Here is a 23,794-nt window from a genome sequence, read left to right as displayed (position 1 = left end):
ATGCTTGTCGGATGCCATACATCGTGGTTTTCGCCCGCTTAATTCAAAACGCCCGAATGATAAATGTACGGATGTAGTACTAGATGTACGGATTTAACAGTCATAAAAGTTAAAGACCAGAACTTTAAAACCACCCACATCCGATTTAGAATACAGGTGAGATATTACATATAAATAAATTATGGCGAATTTGCCGCCTATATAACCATCATTGAGACCATATCTTGATTTTGGAATCACAGGATGGCATTATTTACAATGAACAGTTTTAGTGCATTGGTAATATTCGACAAATATATCAACGACTTCGTTGTTAAGACTATATGGTTTATAGCAGGCGCAAAAAGCTTTTCAGATAAATAGAATGTTAGAGAATATGGGGTCATCAATCAGAATCAAGGAAAACAGATAGAAAAGTATGACATGCATAATGCAGTTATGGATTGAATATTCAACATTCACTTCAACCTGTCAAAAAGTCTTGGAGCAGCACACTGGTCAAGGTAATGTTGTAAATGGAAAAATTCTTCAACACAGTCTTCCTTGTAGTCCAAATCTTCATATCCTGGTTGTTCTTGTGCGGCATGAACCCTCTCCACACATTCCATGTAGTGATGTACAAGTGGCTTTGCTTCCGCCGTCTCTTTACACTCTGCTCTTAGAGCATCCAATTGATCAACGGTCTCGCCATCTTCATCATCTCCATCTTCATCGTCGTCTTCATCATCATCATCTTCTTCTTCACCGTCACCTTCTTCATTGTCTTCAACGTCTTCGACATCGTCCTCGGCCCTAGCGACGGTTGGAAGCATGGCTTCTTTCAACTCTTCCAAATATTCAGTAATTGAAAAAACCATGGTGGTAGAGAATTTCAACTATAGTCTATGTCAATACAATAGCCCTTAATAGAACACCTGTTACTGATGGTAGGGAGAATTACAGCTAAATTTCACTAACCTACCATGTCCCGACCTGGTGATATCGGCTGTTTTCTAAAACCAAAATTAACATCACTAAACACGATAGAAGCAAATCTAGCGATTTAATTGGTCTAAAAATTGGTGTCCGGTGTCCGGAATAATACACGTTATCTGTCCGTTACTGGCGGGTCGCTGGCTGACGTTTGGAACCTCACCATTCATTGAAGTCTAGATTATAGTAGAATTACATAAAGCCCACATATGGGACGCTGATATAATCTATTTGGACGTTTATTAGCTGTCATTTATTAAAAAAAATTGTCATCTCTCCTTACCAGTTAGCTGTTTGATATATTTACAGGCCAATTCTACAGTTGTTGCCTTAGACGGAATTTGGACGGTTTCCTTCATTTCTTGTGGAATGAGGGAGTTTAGTTCTAAGAGGGCATTATTCAATCTGTTTCGCCTGATTTGTTCTGCGGCCTTGTGTACTTCTTTTTTTGTATATTCATCGTCATTCTGATAATTATCGGCTGTAGTACTTCTAGCGTCACGTTTCTTTAGCATAGGGTCCTGTAAGTTCTTAGCAGAATACGCATTTGACTTGGAATTGCCATTTGCTTTGGAATGTGGCTGGTTTACATCGTTATCTGCGTTTACGCTATATTTGCGTGCATTGAAAACAGCAGATTCAGTTGCCCGTATTGCCTTACCATCTGAAGGCGGGGAAGTCCTACTAGTATTATTATTGGAAGGCAGTATAAGTTGTGTAAAATTCACCATAGAAGATGAGTGCTGCTGCTCTTCCATCGGCTGTGGTTCATCTCCCGTTCCCATAGAAGAGGTAGAAACAGCAGAATGAGAGTGAGGAGTTCCCTCAGATGCACTGCCAAGAGATGCTGCATAATGTTGTGTTGACTGGGTGCTTATAGAAGGCCCCGGTAGACGAAGCATATCGTCCCAAGCCGAAGATTTCATTCTAGGAGGGGACGGGGCTTTCCTTGGACCAACTAGCGGCGACTGTTTAACAACCTTACCACTTGATGCGGCCATATAAGGTGTGGAATGGGGAGTTCGCTTGCTCCTAGACTTTCCAGATGTAATACTAGCCTCAGGAAGACTAAAACTGTTCGATCTACAACCCTTGACTGCCTTTAACGCTGGCGAAGACAGTGGAGAGAAGGTTTTCTTGTCCTTTAGTAAATGAGCACCTGCAGCCTTGTTCTCTGTTTGTAAATACGGGGTATTTTGAGTAGTATGGAGTGTATTCGCATTCAAGAATGGAGTATTAGAAACAGATTTCCATGGAGCAACCATCGGTGACACCATCGGCGAAAATATATCATCCTCGAGATTCTGGTTTGAACTATATCGTTCAGCCTGACCATGATCAAGACTGTGACCTTGGTGATATCGACTATCGCTCTCTTCATATTCAGGAACATGGTTTTCGTCTAGCAGGGAGAAGTCTATAACTGCAGTGCTCAAATCCGCCCCTGGAACAGATACATGCGGCTTAGCGTCAAGTTCTCTGTTGCCCACTTCCAATAATGATCGGTCAAATTCTTCAAGCCCCAGAATATTGTCCGGACTCCAGCTTGTTTGCTCATTAGTATAGGGTTCGCCTCTGGGGAGACGTACTCCATCCAGTCCAGTATTGACCTTGCTATCTACCGGCACTGACTGCTTGTCTTCAACCTGCTGTTGGACATGAGCACTTAAATACTCGCCAACCTGTTCTAATATAGTCCTATTATTAACTTGGGACCCATAAGGGCGTTTCGAATTATCTTCGTTTCTCATATTAATTAAGAAAACCGATATCCCAGATACCTTAACTTGATTCGTTGATCTCGCCTTTGTTAATGTTCCCCTATTTGGTAGCTCAAATAGTGCTTAGAAGATATTACCTATTAACAATGTATATCCATTCAATACGTATTTGGGCTTGGTAATCCAATAAAGCCAAAAATTAATATTTTAATAATGAAGTCTCCTGTTCGAGTACGAGCTAGATAATTTCCCTTCTTGAAATCGGTGAATGAATATATGTCAGGGTTGACGAATTAAAGCAACTTAGTAGTTGTATTCTGAAGCACAATATAAAGCTAACGTATCTGAATAAGGATCCCATGAATTTTATTGGACGGATATAATAATATGCAGCAATACTCATAATTTCGTAAGATATCAACTACAAATTAAACGTTTCAATTACTGATTAAGACGGGGCCAGAGGTACTAGGAAAGAAGACCATGGTTACCCAACAACAGCACGTCCAAATTAGGACCGCAATGCGATCATGCTTAGTTTTATAATTCCTGTGGTGCCCATGTGAGGCCGTACATAGTGTTATAGTTCTTTACAAACGTGCGTACAGGAAGTTATAATAGAAGCATTTAACGTCTTCTGCCACGCGGGTTTCTAGTGTTACTCCCGGTGACTTTGGCAATATCCCTTTGACTAATAACTAAACCGTTCCTAGTGCTCTTACCAACTGAGTGTATCTTGAAACCCCGTTCGCGATGACGGGCGTTTTCTCTAGCACGATCTTTGGATTTGATGCTAGTTCCTATACGATCTTCTATTCGTTTCTTGTAGGTAGCTTCTATATTACGGAACTGGCCCTTTTTAACCTTAGAAAGGACAATGCCTGCATCGCGGGCTTCCTGTTCATGCTTTTGAATACGTTCAACATGTTTATTGATCATACCTTTTCGGACATTCATAGGGACTTTCTCTAGTTTCTGGCCCTTTCCATTGGTTTTGGCTACTTCTCGAAGCCTCATTTCTATAGTTCTTGACCTGGCTTTTCCATGTAGCTGATCGTCTCTATATTCTATATTGTCCATTGTTTGAAGGGTGAGTTCAGCACCAGAAGAGGAGCTGCCAGCAGAGCCGAGTGCGCTCAGTAGATGAGATTCCTTTAAGAAACGCTGCAGTTCAATGTCATTATGTAGGTTTTCCTTCTCTATAGCCTCTTCGTCAGCGTCTGCTGTGGGATTGGATTTAGATTTCTTACCACTAAGTAGTGTTTTAGCCTTCAATGCTTGAACGGAGGGGATGAGGCCTTTTTTAAGTAGACGTTGCTCTTCTTTTGATGGAAGAACATAATCATCCTTTGGAGCATTAAACTTTATTACCCGAGGTTGTCTAGTTTTTACTGCAGGAAGTGCTACTGTCTCTTGCTCTTCCTCGCAAAGCGAAGATTCAGCGTCAGAATCATGATAGAAGGAACTAGATACATCACTTGGGTTGGAAACCTCGTCAACGTCGCTTATAGAGCTATCATCGAGAGCTTGCTTTGTCTTATCTTCGTAGCCCATGTCTTCTAGCACACCAAACTGAGCTTCAAAGGCACGTCTCTGGGCCTCAAGTTGTTTGAAATACTCTTTGTCGGCCATTCCAGGTAATTTACACTGATAGAAGACCAAATGAGCTTGGTTAATATGTAGACATTGCCTTCTATTGAGGGTTCAGAGAACTTAACTTCATCGCATCTCATCTTAATATTTTTTCACTCTGAAAAAGAAACGGCGTACTTCCTACCTACAGCTTTATTGAAGAATTAAGGTAGAGAAAAGCACCTTAATATTTCAAGCAGTTGACGTTGTGTATATAGTCTATCGTTTGTGGCTTATTCTCTAATCAATGACGCGATTCACCGGATGTATTGATTTGCATGCTGGAAAGGTTAAACAAATAGTAGGCGGTACTCTTGCAGATACCGATGACTCAAACCCAACAGTTAACTTTGTTTCCAGTCATTCGCCCTCTTATTATGCTAGATTATATGCAGAGTCGGGTGTTTCAGGTTCTCATGTTATAAAGTTGGGACCTAAGAATGATGAGGCTGCACTGGAAGCATTAAAGACTGCAATTGGGTTTCTACAAGTTGGAGGTGGAATAAATATAGATAATTGTCAATATTGGCTACAATATGCTTCGAAGGTAATAGTAACGTCGTGGCTATTCGATAAGGTCGGATCATTCCAAATTGACAGATTGAAAGCTATTTCTGAGCGTTGTGGAAAAGATCGACTAGTTGTAGATCTCAGTTGTCGTAGAGTCGCTTCGGCGACAGAAGTACCCAAATGGGTTATTGCCATGAACAAATGGCAGACAATGACAAAACTAGAACTCAATCAAGCAACCCTAGAATTACTAGCAAATTATACTGATGAGTTTTTAGTCCATGCCGCAGATGTGGAGGGTTTGTGTGGAGGCATTGATGAAGAACTAGTAGAACATCTGGGCAAATGGGCTGGATCACTGAAGCATAACGTCACTATAGTATACGCAGGTGGAGCCAAGAGCATCAAGGATCTTGAGCAAGTTGAGAAATTAAGCAATGGAAAAGTTGATCTCACGTACGGTTCTTCTTTAGATATATTTGGAGGCAAGCTTGTGCGTTTTATCGACTGTTGCAGGTGGAATCAAGAACACCATCATTAGTAACATAGGTACGGAATTGTCGATTATTATACACGTAACGTATATACTATGGATAAATTGAAATAATACAATAAAAAAGTTATCATACTTTTTCCAACTATCAATACAATGTGAATGTGTAGCTGGTTAAGTTCGTCTCCCCCAGAAATGTCCCCTGTACACCGTGAGCGCTCTTACCAAGCGTCATCATACGCTGCATTTGCGTTGTCGTTATATTCATTATACTGACCGTTGGAGCCCTCGTATGGATCATGGTCAACCTCCATTGGCATATTATCGTTTGTTGGCCCGCCAAAGGCCACCTTGTCTTGGTCCATTTTCTTCAATGAGAACAAGATATCAGCGACCTTATCCTGCAAAGTCTTTATACCTCTTATAACCACTTGGTCAGAAGATATGCTACCCACGCTTTCCACATTAATGTAAAAAATTTCGGGCTTTTGACTATAATCGAATGCCTCGTCCTCATTCAGTGGGTCTTCAAACTCAGAGTTCTTAGACTGCGGCCATTCCGCAGCAGCATCCTGCTCATACCAGTAATCAGTATGCCTTAACTTATTCCATGGATCGTATTCAAACTCAATGGCTGCTGCAGGTGACCATTTAGCATGTTCTTTCGAAATACCCTTCTTAGCGACACACTTGAGCCTCAACTCTTGACCTTTTCTTAATTTACATATAAGCACCCCGTTCCCTTCTTTATCCTGTATGATTGGGTGCCCGATATTCTTACCTCCTAAATCACTCACAATTTGCAAATCTTTTGCGTAAACATTGGTTGTAGATTCGCTTTCTCCCAAAGCTTGTAATGTTAAAACTACTGAGCAACGGTCGCAATGGTCTTCACAATAACAATCACGACAATAGACCAACTGATCAATATCTTTACTTTGAAGAGGAATTAAACCCAATCTATGAGAGATAAATTCATCCGCTAAAACAGTAGTATTAGTTTCAATTTCAACTGAGTCAATAGCTAATGTCGGAATTTCTGCAATCATCACCCTACGAAGTGAGTTTGCCAAAGAAAGATCGACATTTGAGAGGATAAAATCAACCGAATCTTTTGTAGCCTCTCTAATCTTAACTTGCGGTCCCTCTTCACTCATTTTAACGCCAATATGTTCTTTGATGGTGATACTATTAATTAAAACAGCGCTATTATTGAAGATACAATTTTTTTTTCTTGGTAGTGGCGAAAATTTTTAATTATGTAATTAGCGGCTTTTGACTTTACAACAGTTATCAGGCTGAAGAGGAGGAGTTGTAGCTGTAGCTACCTTTTTTATGCTATTCTGAGATCTGCAGAGTAGTACTTAGGCTTCAATTTAGTGAAATATGCATACTTTTTGTGTGTTGTTCTTCACCTTGGTGTCGTATACTTTTATATCGTACAGTTGGCGATCCTAGCAAACTATTTGTCCATTAATATGGGACATTAACTAGGTAACCACTAATAGCTTTTCAATTAACGACTACGATTCTCGGTAGATAGAGTACATCATATAGGAAGTGTTAAATGATGAAGGAAAATAGACAAATTGTTATTCCTGATGTTCGTGTAGAGCAGAACTTCAGGAAGTCGGTGTTTGCTGCGGCCAGAAAAGAGCATGAGACCAAAGTAAAGCCTTTAAGAGGGTCGGAAGCTCAAATAGATGATTCAGAGGTAGGTATTACTATCTCAGCAGTTGTTAAAGTGGTGTTTAAAGATGTGCTGTTATTGCCTCTTCTGCAGGGCATGATGTGGACTGGACTAATGATCGCTATGAAGCCATGGCTCAGGGCATGTGGCCGGAATGGATACTTATTAGGCCGCTATATATATGATACAATTACAGGACGTCATTTGTTGAAAAAAATGCGTTATAAATTAGAGTAAGGGTCTAGTAGCCGATATATAACGTATGTAAATGGTAATACAAGGGGATATTAAACTATACACAAGTCTGAGACCAGATATTAATTGAAAAATATGAGGCTTTATCTTCGGGATATTTATTGTACAGGTCGAAAGTCGGCATGGTTGTCTAGGTAAAGTTCCTAGAACCACCGCGAACAAACTCTAAAATCTTCCAACCCTCAGTTTCTTTGTCATTAACGTTCTCAGGATCTCTCGTCAAAACCATAGCATATGTACTCATTATGATATTGGATTCGTGACCTGCAGCGATCTCACCAGTCTTGGCTTTTCTGTAAAGAAGAATTTCTTGAACACGGCAGCTAACAACTAATGCAGGGACATCTTGTGGAGGTAGCAATTTTGCGCTGATAATCTCAACTCCTCTGATGTCCAGGACCCTACCATCGGAAAACAACTCCTGCTCACGAAACTGCTTCTGAAGAGCTGCATAGACATTGAATGGCGCTTCGCTGAACCAACGCTTTAAAACAGCCTCATCACCTTTTACATACGCTTCCAGAACTTCTGGAACAATGTAGTCTCTGAGATGTCTGGTAAACATCTCATTGTTAAAAGTAGGATCGATCATCTTAAACTGAGCAAAAACTCTGGAAGACTCAGTTTCTGCAAATAGTCCACCAACTTTATTCGTTACGGTACGCATAAAAGATATCAACGGATTTTCATTTTCATCCCAAAGCTTGACCTTCAATTCTGCAAGCTTACGACCGACAGTTGTCTTCTCCTTGAAGTCGCTAATACGCTCTCCGAACGAAGCTTTAGCCTCTTTGCTAGTAGCTACGATAGCTGTTCCTGCTTCGTCGTTGCTTTTCACGGGCTGAGCTCTACGCCCAGATGCAATGTCTCTCTCGCGTCTAAGTCTTCTTTCCTCCTTAGTGAGAAATCCACCATAGCTAGTAGAGTCACCATCGTCAACGACTTCACACATATCTTTGTATACCTTCGTTTTTCTGACCGGCTCAAAACCTTCATCGATCTTACGTGCAGTGGCACTAACAGCCTTCCTAGTGTTCTTACCAATATTAGAATCCCAAACCTTGGTAGTCATGTCCTCAATCGTTTCACCGGTTCTCTTTAAGGTCTTTCCTACAATGGTAGAACCCTTTTGTGCCTTTAAGTACGCTTCACGGGCTTTCTTGTATGCCTCTGATTCTCCTAATCTACCACCAGCATCTTGCAATGATTTAATATTATCTTGTAATTCTTGTGACTTTTTCCATTCCTCTTTAAAGGTTTCACGGAAAATCTGTAATGGAGATTTTGGGTTATTATGAACTACATTAGTAGTGGAGAGTTGACGTCTCAGTATAGACTGTACAACATGTGTCCTTTCTGTTTGTTTTAAAGCGGCGTATCTGTACATTCCCTAAATATGATGGCTAGAGCCTCTAATACCCAGTAATCCTGCCTCCGGTAAGGTTTAAATCTTGTAAACAAACGTTGAGGATGAGCAATCTTAGAAAAGGCTTAAGCAAATTTCAAAATTTTCTTACTGGACATTATTGTCACGTGACACATGTGGTTACAACAACCGGAGGCAACGTGATATTGGGAAGAGGCAACCACTGTAAGTAGTAAATGTAGATCACTCTATAGTTTTTATAAGTGTATTTTAGAATCTAATTGCCGCCCTACGCTAACTATGGCTCGTTGCGCATCTTATATTGTTTCGTACATAGCGACAGATTTCATTGAGATGTACAATTTTGCAGTAATATCGAAAGCCATTGATCACGAATAGATCTATCACCTGAACTTACGAAAACTGATATTTTAGAAGGCATCAGCTTCATTATTGTTAAAATGGTTGCTCCTATTAGACAATCTTTGCAGCTAACAAGCAGAAGAGCCTTTACGACAACAAAAACAGGTCTTAGTATGCTAAAGTTGGACCTGTCATCAATTGAAGAATACAATGACAAGAAGAAGCCTGATACTGAAAACAGGCTGGATACCAAGGTTATCAGAAAATTTTACCCTAGTACTGTCTATGATCCATTTGACTTCTCTATGGCACGTATCCACATGGACAGAAAGGTTAATCTCAAAAACTCAACTGAAGGTGATATCTTTAAGGCTAGCAAGTTTAATCCTTTGGATTTATACACGAATCCTGAATTTCTATCGAGGTTTATGAGCTCAACAGGTAAAATATTACATCGGGATGTGACAGGTTTGTCTGCTAAGAATCAGCGGCTCATTTCTAAAGCGATAAAAAGAGCTCAGGCCATCGGCTTACTATCCAAGGTTCACCAGGACGTTAACTGTCTCCACCATAAGTTAACTGGGATATGAATTAACCCTCTTTAGTATTCTGTAAATATGTATATTCTTATTTAAAAAGCATTATTTTTTACTGCGTGTTAGAAGTTCCTGTTTTGGTCCCTTGAGCTTCATATAGACGTCAGTCCCCCATCCCCATAGCGACTGAATATCCAGTTTCCCGTTGAACATCTCTACATATGCTTTACATAAGGGAAGACCAAACCCCATCCCAGACACGTTTGAAACATCTTGTCCTGGAATAACATAAGCACTCATACCATTGTCTTTTGCATTCTTCTCTGAAGTACTATAACTGTAGTCAAAAATAGCGTCCTCTATGTCGGCATGAATTCCCCCACCGAAATCTCGGATACGAACTTCAAGGCTGTCTTGTGTTCTTACAATAGTGACTTCTATTGGTTTTTCCGTTAAATCATTATCTGGAGTACTGTTCTCAATATGGGCCCTACTACTGTTTTTTAACACTTCCTGTATAACGTATTCGAAATGACTAGGAATGCAAGGAAATGTCACATCTTTGCCTTCCATAATCTTTACCGGAACTACTTTGTCGTATTTGACAAAGGTCAAGTCGCCCACGAACTCTTGAGTGCGTTTTATGACTTCACCAATGTTCAGGTTCTTATGCAAGATCCCGATGGCATCCTTGCTATCCTTCTGAGAAACAAGCTGCAAGTAATGGGTAGCCAAGACCTTCATTAGCATCCTATCCCTAAGGTGCTGGTTCAGGAAATCAAAAGCCAGCTCCTTAGAATAGAAATCCATTATTTCCTGTAGTCCCTTTGCCAAAGTTTGCAATGTGTCGCTGTGGTCATTTAAAAACTCCTCAAGCATCAATTTCGTCCTCTCATGATTATAAAGACCATATGGCATATCAATTAATAGCAGGGATTCCAACGTTTTCAGGTGAAGCCTGTTAGACTCCTCAATGTTAGGGTTTACTACGGCTATATATGGCAACCGCTGAATCGCAGCAAGTCTCCGGCAAGTGTATGTCAACAACATATTTGCCACATTTATGGCAAGCCAGTATCTCTCATTATCGGACAACGGCGGTATATGTCGTGTTAAAAACTCATAGGTGATATTCGGTACCGGTCTTTGTGAGAAGTCCTGAATCAACATTTCAATATTCGACCGGAGCTGGTACTGCTGCTCAAAGTCTAGTTTAGACAAGCTATCACCATCCCGCTTACTGGAATGCCCTCGCCTACAACCATTCTCTCCTGAATATAACCTATACCCTTGGCGAAAATCCGTCAGGGTCCTATAACCACCATTAACAACCTTTAAACTACCAAAGATATCTTTTAAACACCTTAGTCTTGATGGATTGCCCATCCACATCTTTCTTAATGAATTAAACCTACAAAAGCCTAAAATAGGTCAGATATTCTTTTTAATACAATTACTTTGCCGGTAGCAAGAACCTGATGACTCTTCGCGCTTTGGTTAATAGTGCTCATGTGCACGGTGTAAATAAAACCCCCGAAAATAATTCAGTATAGAACTAATCACCAAGTTAGTTCAATAAAAAGCTCGCACCCCTCGCAACACTGAACGCATGCCCAATAGTCTCCAGTTGTGGTTATAGAGCGTTATTCCGTATATAAAGGGCGATTAACCTCCATAGAAAATGTTTGTAGGGTAACCCTGTCATGCGTTATAAAAATCCGGATGTATTATTAAAGCCCTTAAAATAAATAATAAAATGTACTTTTAAAACAGACGTTATATAATAGAAACAGTGATAAACCAAGACTGTCTGATTAACTAAAAATGTCTTTCAACTCCTTTGCCGACTCCTTTACGAAGAAGTTTCAAGAGATCTCAACAACTGTGCAGCAAAAGGCCCATGAAGCTCAGTTAGACAAGCGATTTAGGGATCTGTCAATGTCTGTTAGTCAGAAAACTCAAGACTTGACTGCAACATTGCCAAACTTAGCCCAGACTACTCAGAGATTAGTTCAGGAAAGGTTAGGTCAAATTACAGATATTTCTCAAATGCCCGAAGAGTATGTTGAATTAGAAAATCGAGTGGAAAGAGTGAAATTGATTTATGACAATTTCCTAAAGGTAACACAAATCTACGAAGGTGAGAGTTATGATTACCCGCAGCATATTAATGAGTCAGTTAATGAGTTTACGAAGGTTGTTACTTCCAAAGTGCAAGATTTGACGAAGGCCACATCTACCGAAGAAGCTCAAAATATTTTAATTTCTCCAGGGCCCGCTAAGGAGCCTAAGACATTGAACTTTGCTTTGAGCAAGGTTGCTTTAACGTCAAGTGAGTACTTGAACAAGTCCGGATCTGAAGATACTGTTTTAGCTGACATTTTGTTGAAATATAGCGATATCCAGGCTAAGATTGCACAGGGCAGGTTGCAACAGGACACCTTGATCCAGACCAGATTCAACAGGAAGCTACGGGAGAATATTGATACACAATTTTCAGCTGCAACAAAGGCACGTAAAGATGTTGAACAGAAGAGGCTACAGTACGATATTGCTAGGTCTAACTTCTCTACTGCTAAGCCTGAGAAACAGGCATCCTTGAGAGTGCAGATGGAGGCTTTGGAAGAACAATTTGCTCAAGCTACGGAAAACGCTTCTATAGTTATGGCATCTGTATTAGAGCATACGCAATTCTTGAATGAATTTAAGGACTTGGTATTGGCTCAGCTCTCATACCACAAATTAGCCTCGGAGTTATTGTCAGACTTCGCTACGTCCTTGGAATGAATACTTCAAGATTACATCAGGAACTCCCTAAAGGATATGTTTTGTCAAAATATGGGTTGCCAACATGCCCAGTGAAACTAATGCTGAAACTTTCCTACTATATAGTTACATGAGAATGTTATTTTATGCATGACATAAGTAATTGCAGGTGTTCAGTTCCTTCGTGAACGCTTAATACATATCAATCTGTCTAGCCACTCTGTACCTTATCGCTGTCATTATCATCTGCTGCCTTCACATCCCATTGCATTGAAATATCCCATCTACTAGACTTAGCCGACCAACTCACGTATTTAACGAATTGCAAAACAGATTGGTCTCTTAGTACCAAACACAGCGAGTTCCATGATGCTGGTTTGTTAATTAATACCGCATCTCCTGTATCATCAGTCTTGTAAACTGCGGCATCTTCTACATCCCTGTCTAAATCTTCGTCATCTTGGTTGCTCATATATAATTCGTAGCCTCCTATTTCGCCAGATTCCCAACCGTCACTTGGGGTTAGAGACAAAGTGCCTTCTAGAATTGCGTCAATAAATCCTGGTGTAGACTTCAACAAATCATTGAGGGATATTTGTGTAGCTAAAGTAAAGTCATGACCTGGCCTAAATCTTCTTATTAACATTTGCTCAGTAAGTGGGCATAATCCGGTTAACAAAATCAAATACTTCTTGAAGGTTAGAGTTTTAAAAAATTCCACAAGAGCAATCAGCTCAAGTTCTGTAGTTAGTGCTTCTGGCATTGTCTCTCTTACTAATTGGAAGTTTGGAAGCTCTTCATTGTTCAAGCAGTGTAGAATATCGGCATCGGTTCGGAAAGCTTCATGCGATTTGCCATCTATGTACATGTATCTCCACTTATGTGGGGGTATCGCAGTTTTCCAAGGGCGCTTCACCTCTAGAGCCTTATATGGGCACTCCTTATTCAGTTCGTCATGTTTGATGAGTTTCTTGAATAACTTAGACTTGTCTTCATTTAAGAATGAATCCAATTGCAAGTACGAGTTTTCCGTAAACTTTTCCCTCAAGGTTGCCAAGCCATCACTCGTGAGATAATCCTCTGATATGTACTTAGCAAGGTAGTCAAATTCTTCATTCGTAAGAAATGGTTGCTCACTTATGGCACCATCATGTGGAGCGTCGTTCGAGGAAACATGCTCTGAATTTGCAAGCAATACCTTATCTAAATGCTTCAATTGATGTTGAGGCAGCATAATCCTTTCTGCCTTAGGAAACTCATAATCTTCCAGCAGCTTAGATTCTAATTGTGCTAAAGTGCTGATGTTGCTATTAACGTATTCTTCTTCTTCGCCCGCAACATACCCATCTTCGCCAACTTGAGGTATGTGATACCAACCCTGGATAGACAAACGGTGTTTGTCAACCTTCACTTCCTCGACATCATGGAAAGAAAAGCCCGGTTGAACATGGAAAAAGGCTAATTGGTTGAATTGCGGTACCAACTTGGCGCTGTGATCGCTGTGAGGAATATTTTTGATAATACTGGGAAACAAACGCAACCCACCACCATAATGTTCCTTCCACTTTTTATCTGGATCTGGAAGATAAAGAATAAAGCTCACTCTTCTGGACCCAATAACATCATCATGAGTAAGTAAGTGGCACCCTTTAGTGTAGGTATTAATACTCATATCCATTTTAGTACCAGATAATTTTCCAGCTCCTGCGACATACCCTATAAAATCACGATATATTTCTGAGTACAATATTTCACGCAACTTATACAAGTTTGGTAGTCTAGACAAATCATCCCAGTTAAGACCTGATAAGTTCGCCAAATCGCCACTTTGGTTGACTTTATAAATATCGGTTTCCTTCTTAGTAAAATGAATTTCAGCTTCAATTTCCTTACGAACAGCGCGTAGTAGCTCAGGTTGGACTAAATTGTCAATAAACCCCCAGTTATATGGTTTATTGTTGGCCACACTATATTTCAAACTCTCTCTATACCTATCATCCCATATTTTGGGATTAAATAGCAATTTAACCTTCTCGTTTTCAAGCGTGGGGTGCTTGAGCTTATCTTGAGATGGGTGGTTCAAAGCAGGTCTCTTCATAAATGCTCGTGAATATAGTTAGAATTGTCACAGTTAAAACTTCAGATCTTAATATTTGATCCAAGGCTTTGAAAAGTTAGTCTGCGTTCAACTGATATTTTTGGCGATGAGATCATTACCTTGTATGTAAACTAAGTTAGGAAAAAAGATCACCTTATTTAATGGCACAACTTAAAGCTTTACGAAAAAGAACAATATATAAAAGCATATGACGTATATTAAATAACTTTCTATATATATTTTATATGAGTGCTGTAACTCAGTATTAACGCTACGTATAAGCTAGCAGTTCCCATAAATGCAGACGCCCTCATGAATGGGTTTTCCTGAGGGGAGCAAAGTATAGCGCCGGTTTACTACATATTTTAGGTTAATTCAAAACTATGAAAGTAGTACTGATCTACAAATGAATAACAATGACGAAAAATCACCAATCACCAACTTGCTAGGCTTTAATGTTTCCCGTGATCAACTCTTTCCACAACCAGCTTATCAAAAGTATACATTTGGGAAATCGTTCTTTGTCTCTTTAAAACCGCAAGCTCTCGCTGGAGTTGTTCAAATTGTTCTTTAATATTCACTTTATCTTCTTTTTGTGCTAATTCGCGAAATGTATGCTTTGATCTTCTAAGGAAATATTCCCTAAAGTTATAGTTGTTTAGTTGTTTTGAGTTTCTGAGGAACTCCCGATAGAGGGACAGAATGCTATTTCTAGTTGGTGCAGCTGCGGTAATTGTCATCTGATAAATTGTATCGTTCTGTGTTAATTAGAGAAGCGATGAAGCATTATATGTTTAGTCAGTTTATCTTTGAAAACTTACTCATTTAAACGTTAAAAAAAAATTACAGATGAGCAAAAAAGGTCCTACCCGGATTCGAACCGGGGTTGTTCGGATCAAAACCGAAAGTGATGACCACTACACTATAGAACCAGATGTTGAAGGCTTTGCATTATTTGGAGGTGATAACGCACCTTTCGTTGCACTTTGTTGTCGTAGATTCAAATAGACACCCATTGGAGGCAGTATCCAGAAAGAAACGTCGAATTAGATCTGTATGGAGAAGTAAGATTAGTGGTAAGAAGGATTAGCTACTCTAAGGAAGTAGAATAACCATGCGGAGCGGAACTCGAGTTGTGGAGTGCCTACCCAGGGTCAAGTAGGGCTGTAAAGAATGAAGCTAGGACGAGAGAATCCTAATGTATATAAAGACCATAGTAGATATTAAGCACTTCAAGTTAGCACGTGATCAGTTAGGCGGTCCACGACATTTGTTGATCAATAAGAGAGCCAGAAAGTAGATATATAGTAAAAGCAGCGGATAAAGGATGAATCAAACTCTTGGGGCTTGGCTAGTGATGGCGATTGACTGTTGGATCCTAACAGGTCACTACTAGATGAAGTCGAAGCAACTATTATATAACGAAAATTCTACCAGATACGCTTAGACTTCATCTCCTAGACAGTTAGAAATTCATTGGTTCTGTAAAGCATATCCTCCATTGAGCTAACCTTCCACGGGGGAATCACTTGAAGTTAGCACGTGAATCAGGTTAGCGGCTTTCGACATTAATGTCTCCCGAACGGCTTAACCGTTTTAGCCGTGTTTAGAAAGCAAACAGCATATAGGGACAAGGCTTCTCGTAGTCCAGCTCATTGTGTACCTAAGATGGCTTATTTGGGGGCTAAGCCACTAATAGAAGATTACCTTCCCATTCTCGCTAAGCATCCGTCAGTCGTTGTCGTAGACTTGGACCCGTTGATCACGTGAAGATTATGTAATCTTGAGCGTTTCTTACGTCCAAACCCAAATGAAATAAGTGGTAATGCATAGAAGAAACCTTTGGTAGCCAAGGAAACACTCGTCGCATTGTACTCGACTGCTGTTTCGTGTTTGCCCTTTCTTCCATGCTCTGAAGTGACAAAGTCGCCTAGCATTACCCAGCATTGTTTATCTCCATCACCAGCCAGTTGAACTCCGCTAATTGTCATCAGACTGCCGCCTAAAATGCCAGTTAATGACTTCGAACACCATATTCTACGCTATTCCCAGTTAGCACTAAAACACCTCGTATACTACATTGCTGTCGCAATATCCTTCTCATATTCCTTCTGCAACGAACATCCGGTTGTGGCCTACTGGCTTGGTGTTATACTGCTTGGTTTTGTGCTGTATAGGTTCGTCAGATATGTCTTGACGCTAATTAAACGGTTTGCCCTTTTCATCGTCCTCTTTGGTGGTTATCTTGTATATCAGCGAGGTTTTGAAGCCTTTTGGAACAAGGACATCCCCACTATAAGTGCTATTTTAGCTACCAACAGAAACCCTCACACTTTATGGACAAATCTAAAGACCTACATTGGTATCGCAGCACCTTACGGGGACTTCTACAAATATATGCTTAACACGCATAGTAACTTCTTTGAAGATGCTATTAAGTTTCTAAGACGTCCAAATTGACCCCTGAACTAATTTTGTATCTAGTAGATATTTTTGTATACTGCCAAATTTAAGCCACCTTTGAACAACAACGGACAACCGTACTCGATAGATGTAAAGCTTCACGTTAGGAACGATAAAGGTACAATCGCTTAAGGTTCGATGGCGCAGTCACGGCGACATGGATGACAAGTTCGTAGATGTCTTCCTGTACTAAATAAATCAATAGTCGTTTTTGCGAATGGCTTCTTTGTATAGTTTTTGCAAAAACTAGGTGTTAACTATTACACATTTGATTACTCGTATACAAGAATTATAATCAAAAGAGAGAGCGTTAGATTGACCATAAGGATTATCGTGCTCTCCAGTTACAAATAGCTGCAACCTATCGAATATATTGAGATCGATGGTGAAGGATACAACTTATTATGATGTGTTAGGTGTTCAACCGGATGCCACAGCAGAGCAAATTAAGAAAGCATACCGTAAGAAAGCCATACAGACACATCCAGATAAGAATCCTAATGACGCTAATGCTCAGGCGAAGTTTCAAGAGGTTAGTAAGGCATATAAGGTTTTAAGTGATCCTGAGTTAAAGAGTCGGTATAATGAATTTGGGTTGAGCGATGAGCGAGGAGGGCTTTCTGTGGATGAAGACCCATTCGAAATGCTCATGGCAGTATTCGGCGGAGACTCGTTTCAACAGTGGATTGGTGAATATTCGTTTTTAAAGAACTTGATGAAGCAGACTGAGCTGTTTGAGGGGGAGGGCGAAATCTCAGGTAATGAGCACGGGACAGTCGGTGGGAACAAAGAGAACTTTGGCGTCGTTGATGATTCTGCAGATGAGTCTGATACTACTGCGGCAGCTACTGGGACTACTCTTGGTAAATTTGCTGGTATTACGGGGAGGGAAACGATGGAGAGCAAAGGAGGAGCCTTTCGTGATGGACTGGCCACAACAAGTGCTCATTTTAATGGTAAAAGTGTAGGAAGTGAAAGTGGCAGTGCCACTGTGAACGAGAACTTTCGAAACTTTGGTAATAGTGCGGAGCTCCCAGTCAGTCCTAGTGCTGAATGTACGAATAGAAAGGAGAGAAGGCACAGACAAAGAGAGAAGTTCTTAGAATTGGAAAAGGAGAGACGTGATGAGAAAAAAAAGCAAATCAATGAGCTTGCGGAGCTCTTGGAAAAGAAGATAAGTGACTTGCAGGCAGCGTCTACGTCAGGACATATGCCGGAGTTTTTAGAAAAGTTGCAGAAGGAGATTGATGAATCATTAAAGACAGAGAGTTTTGGGATTGAACTCTTGCAATTAATAGGAAAGGTTTACAAGAGTAAAGCCAACAACTTCTTAATGTCGCAGAAAACCTATGGGATATCCCGTATTTTTACTGGCGTGCACGAGAAGACTAAGTCCGTGAAATCCACTTTTAGCATGTTAAACTCGGCGATGAACGCAATGAGTGCTCAGAAAGAGTTGGAAAAAATGAATCTCGAAGGCATGAACCCATATGATCGTGCAAAGCTTGAGTTCCTAATTCAAGGCAAATCAATGGGCATGATGTGGAGTTTGAACAAATTCGAATTACAAAGTAAACTAAAGGGTGTCTGTGATAAAATACTAGATGATAAATCGGTCCCTACAAAACAAAGAATTAATAAAGCAAAGGCATTGTTAGCTATAGGTAACATGTTCTGTAAAGCACGGCGTGAAGAAGGTGACGTAGACCCTACTATCCTTGAGTTTGAAGAGATGGTTCTACAATCTAAAAACGTAAGGATAAAAACTAAGAGACAAAATGCTAGATCATATGCAGATAACGTGCATATAAACTATAGTACAACAAAGGGGTTTGACTATTCTTCCGGTACCGCCAAAGAATCTTCCGCTTTCAGCCCAACCCCTGGGCCTACTCAGTCTCCTACCACAGGTGTAAACTCGGCCAGTCCAATACCACCAGCGGAGGGAGATTCTCGACCCTTTACCTCCCGTATGCCTAAGACAGGACCTAGGCGTCATAATTCTTTCCGTACTTCTCCACCTCGTCCTTCTACAGCACATCCTGCTACTAGTGAGCCTTCTTCTAAGCGCATGCCTTTCCGCAGCTCCTCTGTTAGAAGTACCGCAGGGCGTACATGATAAAATATCTGAATAATCACTAATTATGGACATTAAACCCACAGGTTACCACTTGTTGTTACTGACCAGTTTAGCTATGGTTTAGCTGAATTGGTTACAAACTTTCCGTTAATATATTTATAATCTGTGCGTCTATGGCGTATACGTGTAGTCCACATTTCATATACTTGTATATGTATATAAATGTGTAATTATCGCCAACGCTGGATTGCTAGGACACCCTGCAATGCCATATTGGCCCCTTGGAGCATTAATATTCTCATTAATTCTAGATTTATACGCTTCATCTAATACAATATTATAAACTAGCAGTCCATAGTTTTGAAAAAGTAGAAATCGCCACATATACAATGGTGTATAACTAACGAAGAATAAAACTAAGATGGGTATCGTTTTGAATGCATTTCGGCTAAGGCTATCAGTGCTAGTACGATTGTTTAAAGGTTTGCTACTGGTATTAACGTTCTTAGCTGTGGTTTCGAATTTATATATTTTCACCTATCCATCGTTAAATCCAGGACAGTGCTCATGGAAATGCCATAAAACAGACAAACCATCGCCTGCAGATAGTCTTCCTAGGGTTGAAAGGTATATACACTATGTTAAAAGATATTTGGTAGATGTAAAAGATCAAACTTTCAAGAAAAAGCCTTCATTAGATAGTGATGCGGTTCCAGATGTGCACTTATTAGCGTTGGCAGACCCACAACTAAATGGAAACTGGCCCCATACTTCTTATGCTAAGCGTTTAGACCATTTTGGGAATGACTATTACTTAGGCCACGTTTTTCGGATGATGAAGAATCGCCTGGCGCCATCGCATGTAGCTATTATGGGAGATTTATTCTCTTCCCAGTGGATAGGGGATTATGAATTCTTCAAGAGAACAGTGAGGTTAACGCGTCGACTATTAGGTCGTCGTTCTTCTAGGCTAGAAGAAATCAAGGAAAAGAATCATGACGAGCAGGGTCATTACAAGGCTGATGGTGAGGCTTTTGGCAGGGATATCGAAAATCGTCTTAGAGAAAAACCGGTGAAGGCAGACTGGAGCTACGAAAATGTATGGGCCTGGTCCAGGGGCGATCAATACTTGCTCATGAACTTAACTGGGAACCACGACGTGGGCTATTCGGGTGATTGTTCTTACCAACATATGGCTCGCTTCCATGAACTGGTTGGTAAAGACAACTACTGGATCGAATATGACAGAGGAACCGTGCACTCTTGGCGGATCGTGGTTCTGAACGATGTTCTGCTTGAAGGTCCTGCACTTCAGCCCGAGTTGTTAAATATGACTTGGGAGTTTCTCTACCAAGTTTTCGAGAGAAGGTTCGATGGCAGCACCGTATTATTAACACATATACCGTTCTACAAGGAAAAGGGTATGTGCGTTGACGACCCAGAATTCACTTACTATCCGGCAGATTATAATAGTGACCCTAGCAAAGCTAACTTGCTGAGATCACAGAACCATCTAAGCAAGGACGTCACCAACAGAGTGCTTAGCTTGATTTTCGACAATAACAAGCCAGGGATTATTCTGGCAGGCCATGATCACGAGGGATGTGAAGCTATATATAACAAGGATGACAAGCTCGGCATTTGGAATGTGTCGCGATCGGTCACCTCCGAGGATTTGCATATTAAGGAAATCACCATACGATCCGTTATGGCTTCCTATGGAGGTAATGCCGGCCTTCTTACTGGTCATTTCGATGCTAAAGAAGAGAATTGGCAGTGGAACTTCTCCTTATGCCCCTTTGCAGTTCAACATATATGGTGGTTTGCGAAAATCAGCACTATTATCACCGGCTTAGCTTGGTTCTTGATACTGGTACGTTCAGCATTTACAATGAGGTCCTGAGGTGGCCTACAAAAGCTATAATATTTTCCCATAACATCTCAACGCCTAATAAATCATATATATGTTATATAGCACTACTTTTTTTATTATTTTTATTCGCCAGCATATTAGGCAGGCTACAAAGACTTACACAAAGTCCATAGAAACTGATGATCAAATAACTTCAATTTTAGAGCAGAATTAGTCGATTAACTCGGCCAATTCAAGCGTGTTTATATGCTTTATAGAGATATTTTATTATTCTTAGTATTCAAGAGCAACGACTGTTAACTAGTTTTCGAAATTGCGTTAAATATAAAGCCTTTCCACTTTGAATTATTCGCTTCAACATCAAAACTAACAATATACGAGGGAACGGCCCAATAGTAAAGGAATAATACTAAGAAAGGGTTATTAAGTGAATTAGTTGGTCGATGTTTTAACTTTAGAGAGTTTTGAAACCATATTATTAATTTCACTTACTAGACCATGGACAATAGCAGCAATATTGGAGTATTAACTCGTTTCTCAAGAATTAGACGCAAACCACAACAACCCTTAAGTGATTTAGCACAGTTATACAGTCGAGTCGCTAATGAAACGATATTTTACATCAGTCTAGAAGAAAAGGGTGATCTTAAGAGAGCTTTACAGGGCTGGAAAGCTTTAAATACCAGTGTACTATATGACTTTACCCAAATTGACAAGAATTATGGACACTCTCACAGCTATACAGATGAAGAACTTAGTTTGCAGAGTGGCATAATGGAATTATATCACAAATCGCTTGAACATACGGAGCGAATTAAGAAGCGGCTTGAACAGCAGGATGGCAATGGTTACCTTCCTTCGCTGTCCTTAACAAATGTTAAGGCAATGTCATCAAGTCCAATGTCATCAAAATTTTCATCGAAGTATACGGGGTACTCCAATATTTCCAGTCCCAGGAGGCATTTTTCTAACGCTGGTGGGAGCAGGTCAGGGCCGATGTTGAAAACTTTGAGGGATCCCAAATTCTCGACACAGAATAACTCTTTTACACAAAGTGTACCTCCTTCCAAGACCACATCCGATATAGTAACAAAGCCGAGAACTCGCCCGGCTCCAGCTCCGGCTCCAGCTCCGGCTCCGGCTCCAGCTAAGAAGATCAGTGCATTTGAAGGTTTTGATGAGGAGATTAATTTAATTGATTTGTCTGATGCGGAGGAATCAGATGAACGTGATACGGATGCGAATGACCAATTGCCTGGCGCAAGCTCTGTAGGTGATTCACAATCTGCAAAAGAAGTGACAGATGACTACTTCAGTACAGAGGACTATTTAAATCATTACCTTGACGAGTTTGATATGGATAAGGAAGTTACTAATGATGTTGGCAAATTAAAACTAGAATACTCTTCAGAGAAGCCCATAGCAGCTGCTGCAAATAGCAAACCTCCTGTACCTAAGTCTAGGATCCCGAGAACCATCAGTCCAAAACTGCAGCCGCCAAAATCGCCTCCACCAAACACATTACCTCCTAGCACACCTCATCAAAAGAAAACTTCATCCCCATCTGGCGTATTGAGACCATCTTCCTCTTCTTCTACTCTGGCCCAAAATCTCGCTACTAGTTCCGCAGCTGCAGCTGCTAATAAAAGCTCACCCATCAGGAGAACAAATGGTGCAAATATTCAAGGTAAGAAAATTACTTCGGGTTCAAATCCACTGGCTGGACAAAATGCTCGTACACAAAAAATTAGAACTCGGCCATTACATATCTCCAGTCCAAGAAGATCACCTATATTAAACTCAGCTAATGGGACCCCTGGCTCTAAAGTTAGCCAACGGAAAATGGGGACTGTGTCCAACTGCAATACACCTACTCGTTCTCCAACTACTACCTATAATACAACCAAATCTCCTGAAGCTACTCAAGAGGAACTCAGGAAACAACTTGAAAATGAAATAACAGAATCTCTTAGAGGTGTAGATAAACAGGCAGTGAGCCAAATTTTTTCAGAAATCGTGGTACATGGGGATGAGGTGCATTGGGATGATATTGCCGGCTTAGAGAGCGCAAAGAACTCCCTAAAGGAAGCGGTTGTGTATCCATTTTTAAGGCCTGATTTATTCAGAGGTTTGAGAGAACCAGTAAGAGGCATGTTATTATTTGGCCCACCGGGTACAGGTAAGACTATGTTGGCAAGGGCGGTAGCTACCGAATCTCATTCAACATTTTTCAGCATAAGTGCATCAAGTTTGACCTCAAAGTTTCTTGGTGAAAGTGAAAAACTAGTGCGTGCTTTATTCGTCGTTGCAAAAAAGCTTAGCCCATCAATTATATTTGTTGATGAAATAGACTCTATTCTTGGTACAAGGAGCAACGACAATGAACACGAGGCATCTAGGCGTATTAAAAATGAATTTTTTGTCCAATGGTCTAGTCTTTCTAATTCCACAGCAGGCACCGAGGTGACGGAAGACGACGAAAGGGTTCTAGTGTTGGCGGCAACAAACCTACCATGGTCTATCGACGAAGCCGCCAGAAGGCGTTTCGTTAAGCGTCAATATATCCCATTGCCTGAGGGAGAAACACGTAAGCTTCAAATCCTTCGTTTGTTATCTAATCAAAAGCATACCATTTCAGAGGAAGGATTTGCGGAATTGATCCGTTTGACGGAAGGCTATAGCGGCAGTGATATTACATCATTAGCAAAGGATGCCGCTATGGGACCTCTAAGAGAACTTGGTGACAATTTACTACTTACATCAACTGAAGAAATTCGCCCAATCAATTTAGAAGACTTCAAAAATAGTTTGAATTACATTAAGCCTTCGGTGTCACCAGAAGGCTTGATGGAATATGAAAATTGGGCTGAAAAATTTGGCTCCAGCGGTGTTTAATGGTCGAGGACGTAATAGACAATATATAGAAATCATTATGATACATCCTTGATCTCCAATTCTATGAGTTTTTCTTTGTTA

The 23,794-nt window shown here is 40.4% G+C and overlaps 16 protein-coding genes and 1 non-coding gene across 17 annotated transcripts; 8 read left to right on the top strand and 9 right to left on the bottom strand.

The window, feature by feature from the left end:
• Positions 1-458: 458 nt before the first annotated feature.
• Positions 459-857, bottom strand: QCR6 (ubiquinol--cytochrome-c reductase subunit 6; the record flags this gene model as incomplete). Its single annotated transcript, XM_018131764.1, has 1 exon — positions 459-857. One exon carries the CDS (start codon positions 855-857, stop codon positions 459-461), a length of 399 nt encoding a protein of 132 aa, XP_017987658.1.
• Positions 858-1,241: 384 nt separating this feature from the next.
• PHO4 (phosphate-sensing transcription factor PHO4) lies at positions 1,242-2,723 on the bottom strand (the record flags this gene model as incomplete). The annotated part of the gene is made up of 1 exon (XM_018131765.1): positions 1,242-2,723. One exon carries the CDS (start codon positions 2,721-2,723, stop codon positions 1,242-1,244), a length of 1,482 nt encoding a protein of 493 aa, XP_017987657.1.
• A 597-nt stretch (positions 2,724-3,320) lies between these two features.
• Positions 3,321-4,325, bottom strand: FAF1 (Faf1p; the record flags this gene model as incomplete). Its single annotated transcript, XM_018131766.1, has 1 exon — positions 3,321-4,325. The coding sequence occupies one exon, from the start codon at positions 4,323-4,325 to the stop codon at positions 3,321-3,323; it is 1,005 nt and encodes a 334-aa protein (XP_017987656.1).
• A 247-nt stretch (positions 4,326-4,572) lies between these two features.
• Positions 4,573-5,376, top strand: HIS6 (1-(5-phosphoribosyl)-5- ((5-phosphoribosylamino)methylideneamino)imidazole-4-carboxamide isomerase HIS6; the record flags this gene model as incomplete). The annotated part of the gene is made up of 1 exon (XM_018131767.1): positions 4,573-5,376. One exon carries the CDS (start codon positions 4,573-4,575, stop codon positions 5,374-5,376), a length of 804 nt encoding a protein of 267 aa, XP_017987655.1.
• A 173-nt stretch (positions 5,377-5,549) lies between these two features.
• Positions 5,550-6,485, bottom strand: RPB3 (DNA-directed RNA polymerase II core subunit RPB3; the record flags this gene model as incomplete). The annotated part of the gene is made up of 1 exon (XM_018131768.1): positions 5,550-6,485. The coding sequence occupies one exon, from the start codon at positions 6,483-6,485 to the stop codon at positions 5,550-5,552; it is 936 nt and encodes a 311-aa protein (XP_017987654.1).
• A 410-nt stretch (positions 6,486-6,895) lies between these two features.
• On the top strand, positions 6,896-7,255 carry AW171_hschr42560 (uncharacterized protein; the record flags this gene model as incomplete). Its single annotated transcript, XM_018131769.1, has 1 exon — positions 6,896-7,255. The coding sequence occupies one exon, from the start codon at positions 6,896-6,898 to the stop codon at positions 7,253-7,255; it is 360 nt and encodes a 119-aa protein (XP_017987653.1).
• A 148-nt stretch (positions 7,256-7,403) lies between these two features.
• On the bottom strand, positions 7,404-8,660 carry TIM44 (protein translocase subunit TIM44; the record flags this gene model as incomplete). Its single annotated transcript, XM_018131770.1, has 1 exon — positions 7,404-8,660. One exon carries the CDS (start codon positions 8,658-8,660, stop codon positions 7,404-7,406), a length of 1,257 nt encoding a protein of 418 aa, XP_017987652.1.
• Positions 8,661-9,100: 440 nt separating this feature from the next.
• RSM18 (mitochondrial 37S ribosomal protein bS18m) lies at positions 9,101-9,592 on the top strand (the record flags this gene model as incomplete). The annotated part of the gene is made up of 1 exon (XM_018131771.1): positions 9,101-9,592. The coding sequence occupies one exon, from the start codon at positions 9,101-9,103 to the stop codon at positions 9,590-9,592; it is 492 nt and encodes a 163-aa protein (XP_017987651.1).
• A 51-nt stretch (positions 9,593-9,643) lies between these two features.
• PKP1 (protein kinase PKP1) lies at positions 9,644-10,930 on the bottom strand (the record flags this gene model as incomplete). The annotated part of the gene is made up of 1 exon (XM_018131772.1): positions 9,644-10,930. One exon carries the CDS (start codon positions 10,928-10,930, stop codon positions 9,644-9,646), a length of 1,287 nt encoding a protein of 428 aa, XP_017987650.1.
• A 432-nt stretch (positions 10,931-11,362) lies between these two features.
• Positions 11,363-12,325, top strand: GVP36 (Gvp36p; the record flags this gene model as incomplete). Its single annotated transcript, XM_018131773.1, has 1 exon — positions 11,363-12,325. The coding sequence occupies one exon, from the start codon at positions 11,363-11,365 to the stop codon at positions 12,323-12,325; it is 963 nt and encodes a 320-aa protein (XP_017987649.1).
• A 190-nt stretch (positions 12,326-12,515) lies between these two features.
• Positions 12,516-14,402, bottom strand: TPA1 (oxidative DNA demethylase; the record flags this gene model as incomplete). The annotated part of the gene is made up of 1 exon (XM_018131774.1): positions 12,516-14,402. The coding sequence occupies one exon, from the start codon at positions 14,400-14,402 to the stop codon at positions 12,516-12,518; it is 1,887 nt and encodes a 628-aa protein (XP_017987648.1).
• Positions 14,403-14,854: 452 nt separating this feature from the next.
• Positions 14,855-15,142, bottom strand: ISD11 (Isd11p; the record flags this gene model as incomplete). The annotated part of the gene is made up of 1 exon (XM_018131775.1): positions 14,855-15,142. One exon carries the CDS (start codon positions 15,140-15,142, stop codon positions 14,855-14,857), a length of 288 nt encoding a protein of 95 aa, XP_017987647.1.
• A 120-nt stretch (positions 15,143-15,262) lies between these two features.
• Positions 15,263-15,334, bottom strand: AW171_hschr42553. The gene has a single exon. It is a non-coding gene; the product is annotated as a tRNA-Gln (tRNA).
• A 1,075-nt stretch (positions 15,335-16,409) lies between these two features.
• APQ12 (Apq12p) lies at positions 16,410-16,862 on the top strand (the record flags this gene model as incomplete). Its single annotated transcript, XM_018131776.1, has 1 exon — positions 16,410-16,862. The coding sequence occupies one exon, from the start codon at positions 16,410-16,412 to the stop codon at positions 16,860-16,862; it is 453 nt and encodes a 150-aa protein (XP_017987646.1).
• A 385-nt stretch (positions 16,863-17,247) lies between these two features.
• On the top strand, positions 17,248-18,984 carry CAJ1 (Caj1p; the record flags this gene model as incomplete). Its single annotated transcript, XM_018131777.1, has 1 exon — positions 17,248-18,984. The coding sequence occupies one exon, from the start codon at positions 17,248-17,250 to the stop codon at positions 18,982-18,984; it is 1,737 nt and encodes a 578-aa protein (XP_017987645.1).
• A 382-nt stretch (positions 18,985-19,366) lies between these two features.
• TED1 (Ted1p) lies at positions 19,367-20,848 on the top strand (the record flags this gene model as incomplete). Its single annotated transcript, XM_018131778.1, has 1 exon — positions 19,367-20,848. The coding sequence occupies one exon, from the start codon at positions 19,367-19,369 to the stop codon at positions 20,846-20,848; it is 1,482 nt and encodes a 493-aa protein (XP_017987644.1).
• A 468-nt stretch (positions 20,849-21,316) lies between these two features.
• On the top strand, positions 21,317-23,713 carry SAP1 (putative AAA family ATPase SAP1; the record flags this gene model as incomplete). The annotated part of the gene is made up of 1 exon (XM_018131779.1): positions 21,317-23,713. One exon carries the CDS (start codon positions 21,317-21,319, stop codon positions 23,711-23,713), a length of 2,397 nt encoding a protein of 798 aa, XP_017987643.1.
• Between the last annotated feature and the right edge of the window lie 81 nt (positions 23,714-23,794).

Source organism: Eremothecium sinecaudum, chromosome IV (genome assembly GCF_001548555.1).
Source record: "Eremothecium sinecaudum strain ATCC 58844 chromosome IV, complete sequence".
NCBI classification, from domain to species: domain Eukaryota; kingdom Fungi; phylum Ascomycota; class Saccharomycetes; order Saccharomycetales; family Saccharomycetaceae; genus Eremothecium; species Eremothecium sinecaudum.
This window is presented reverse-complemented; position numbering and strand designations above follow the sequence as displayed.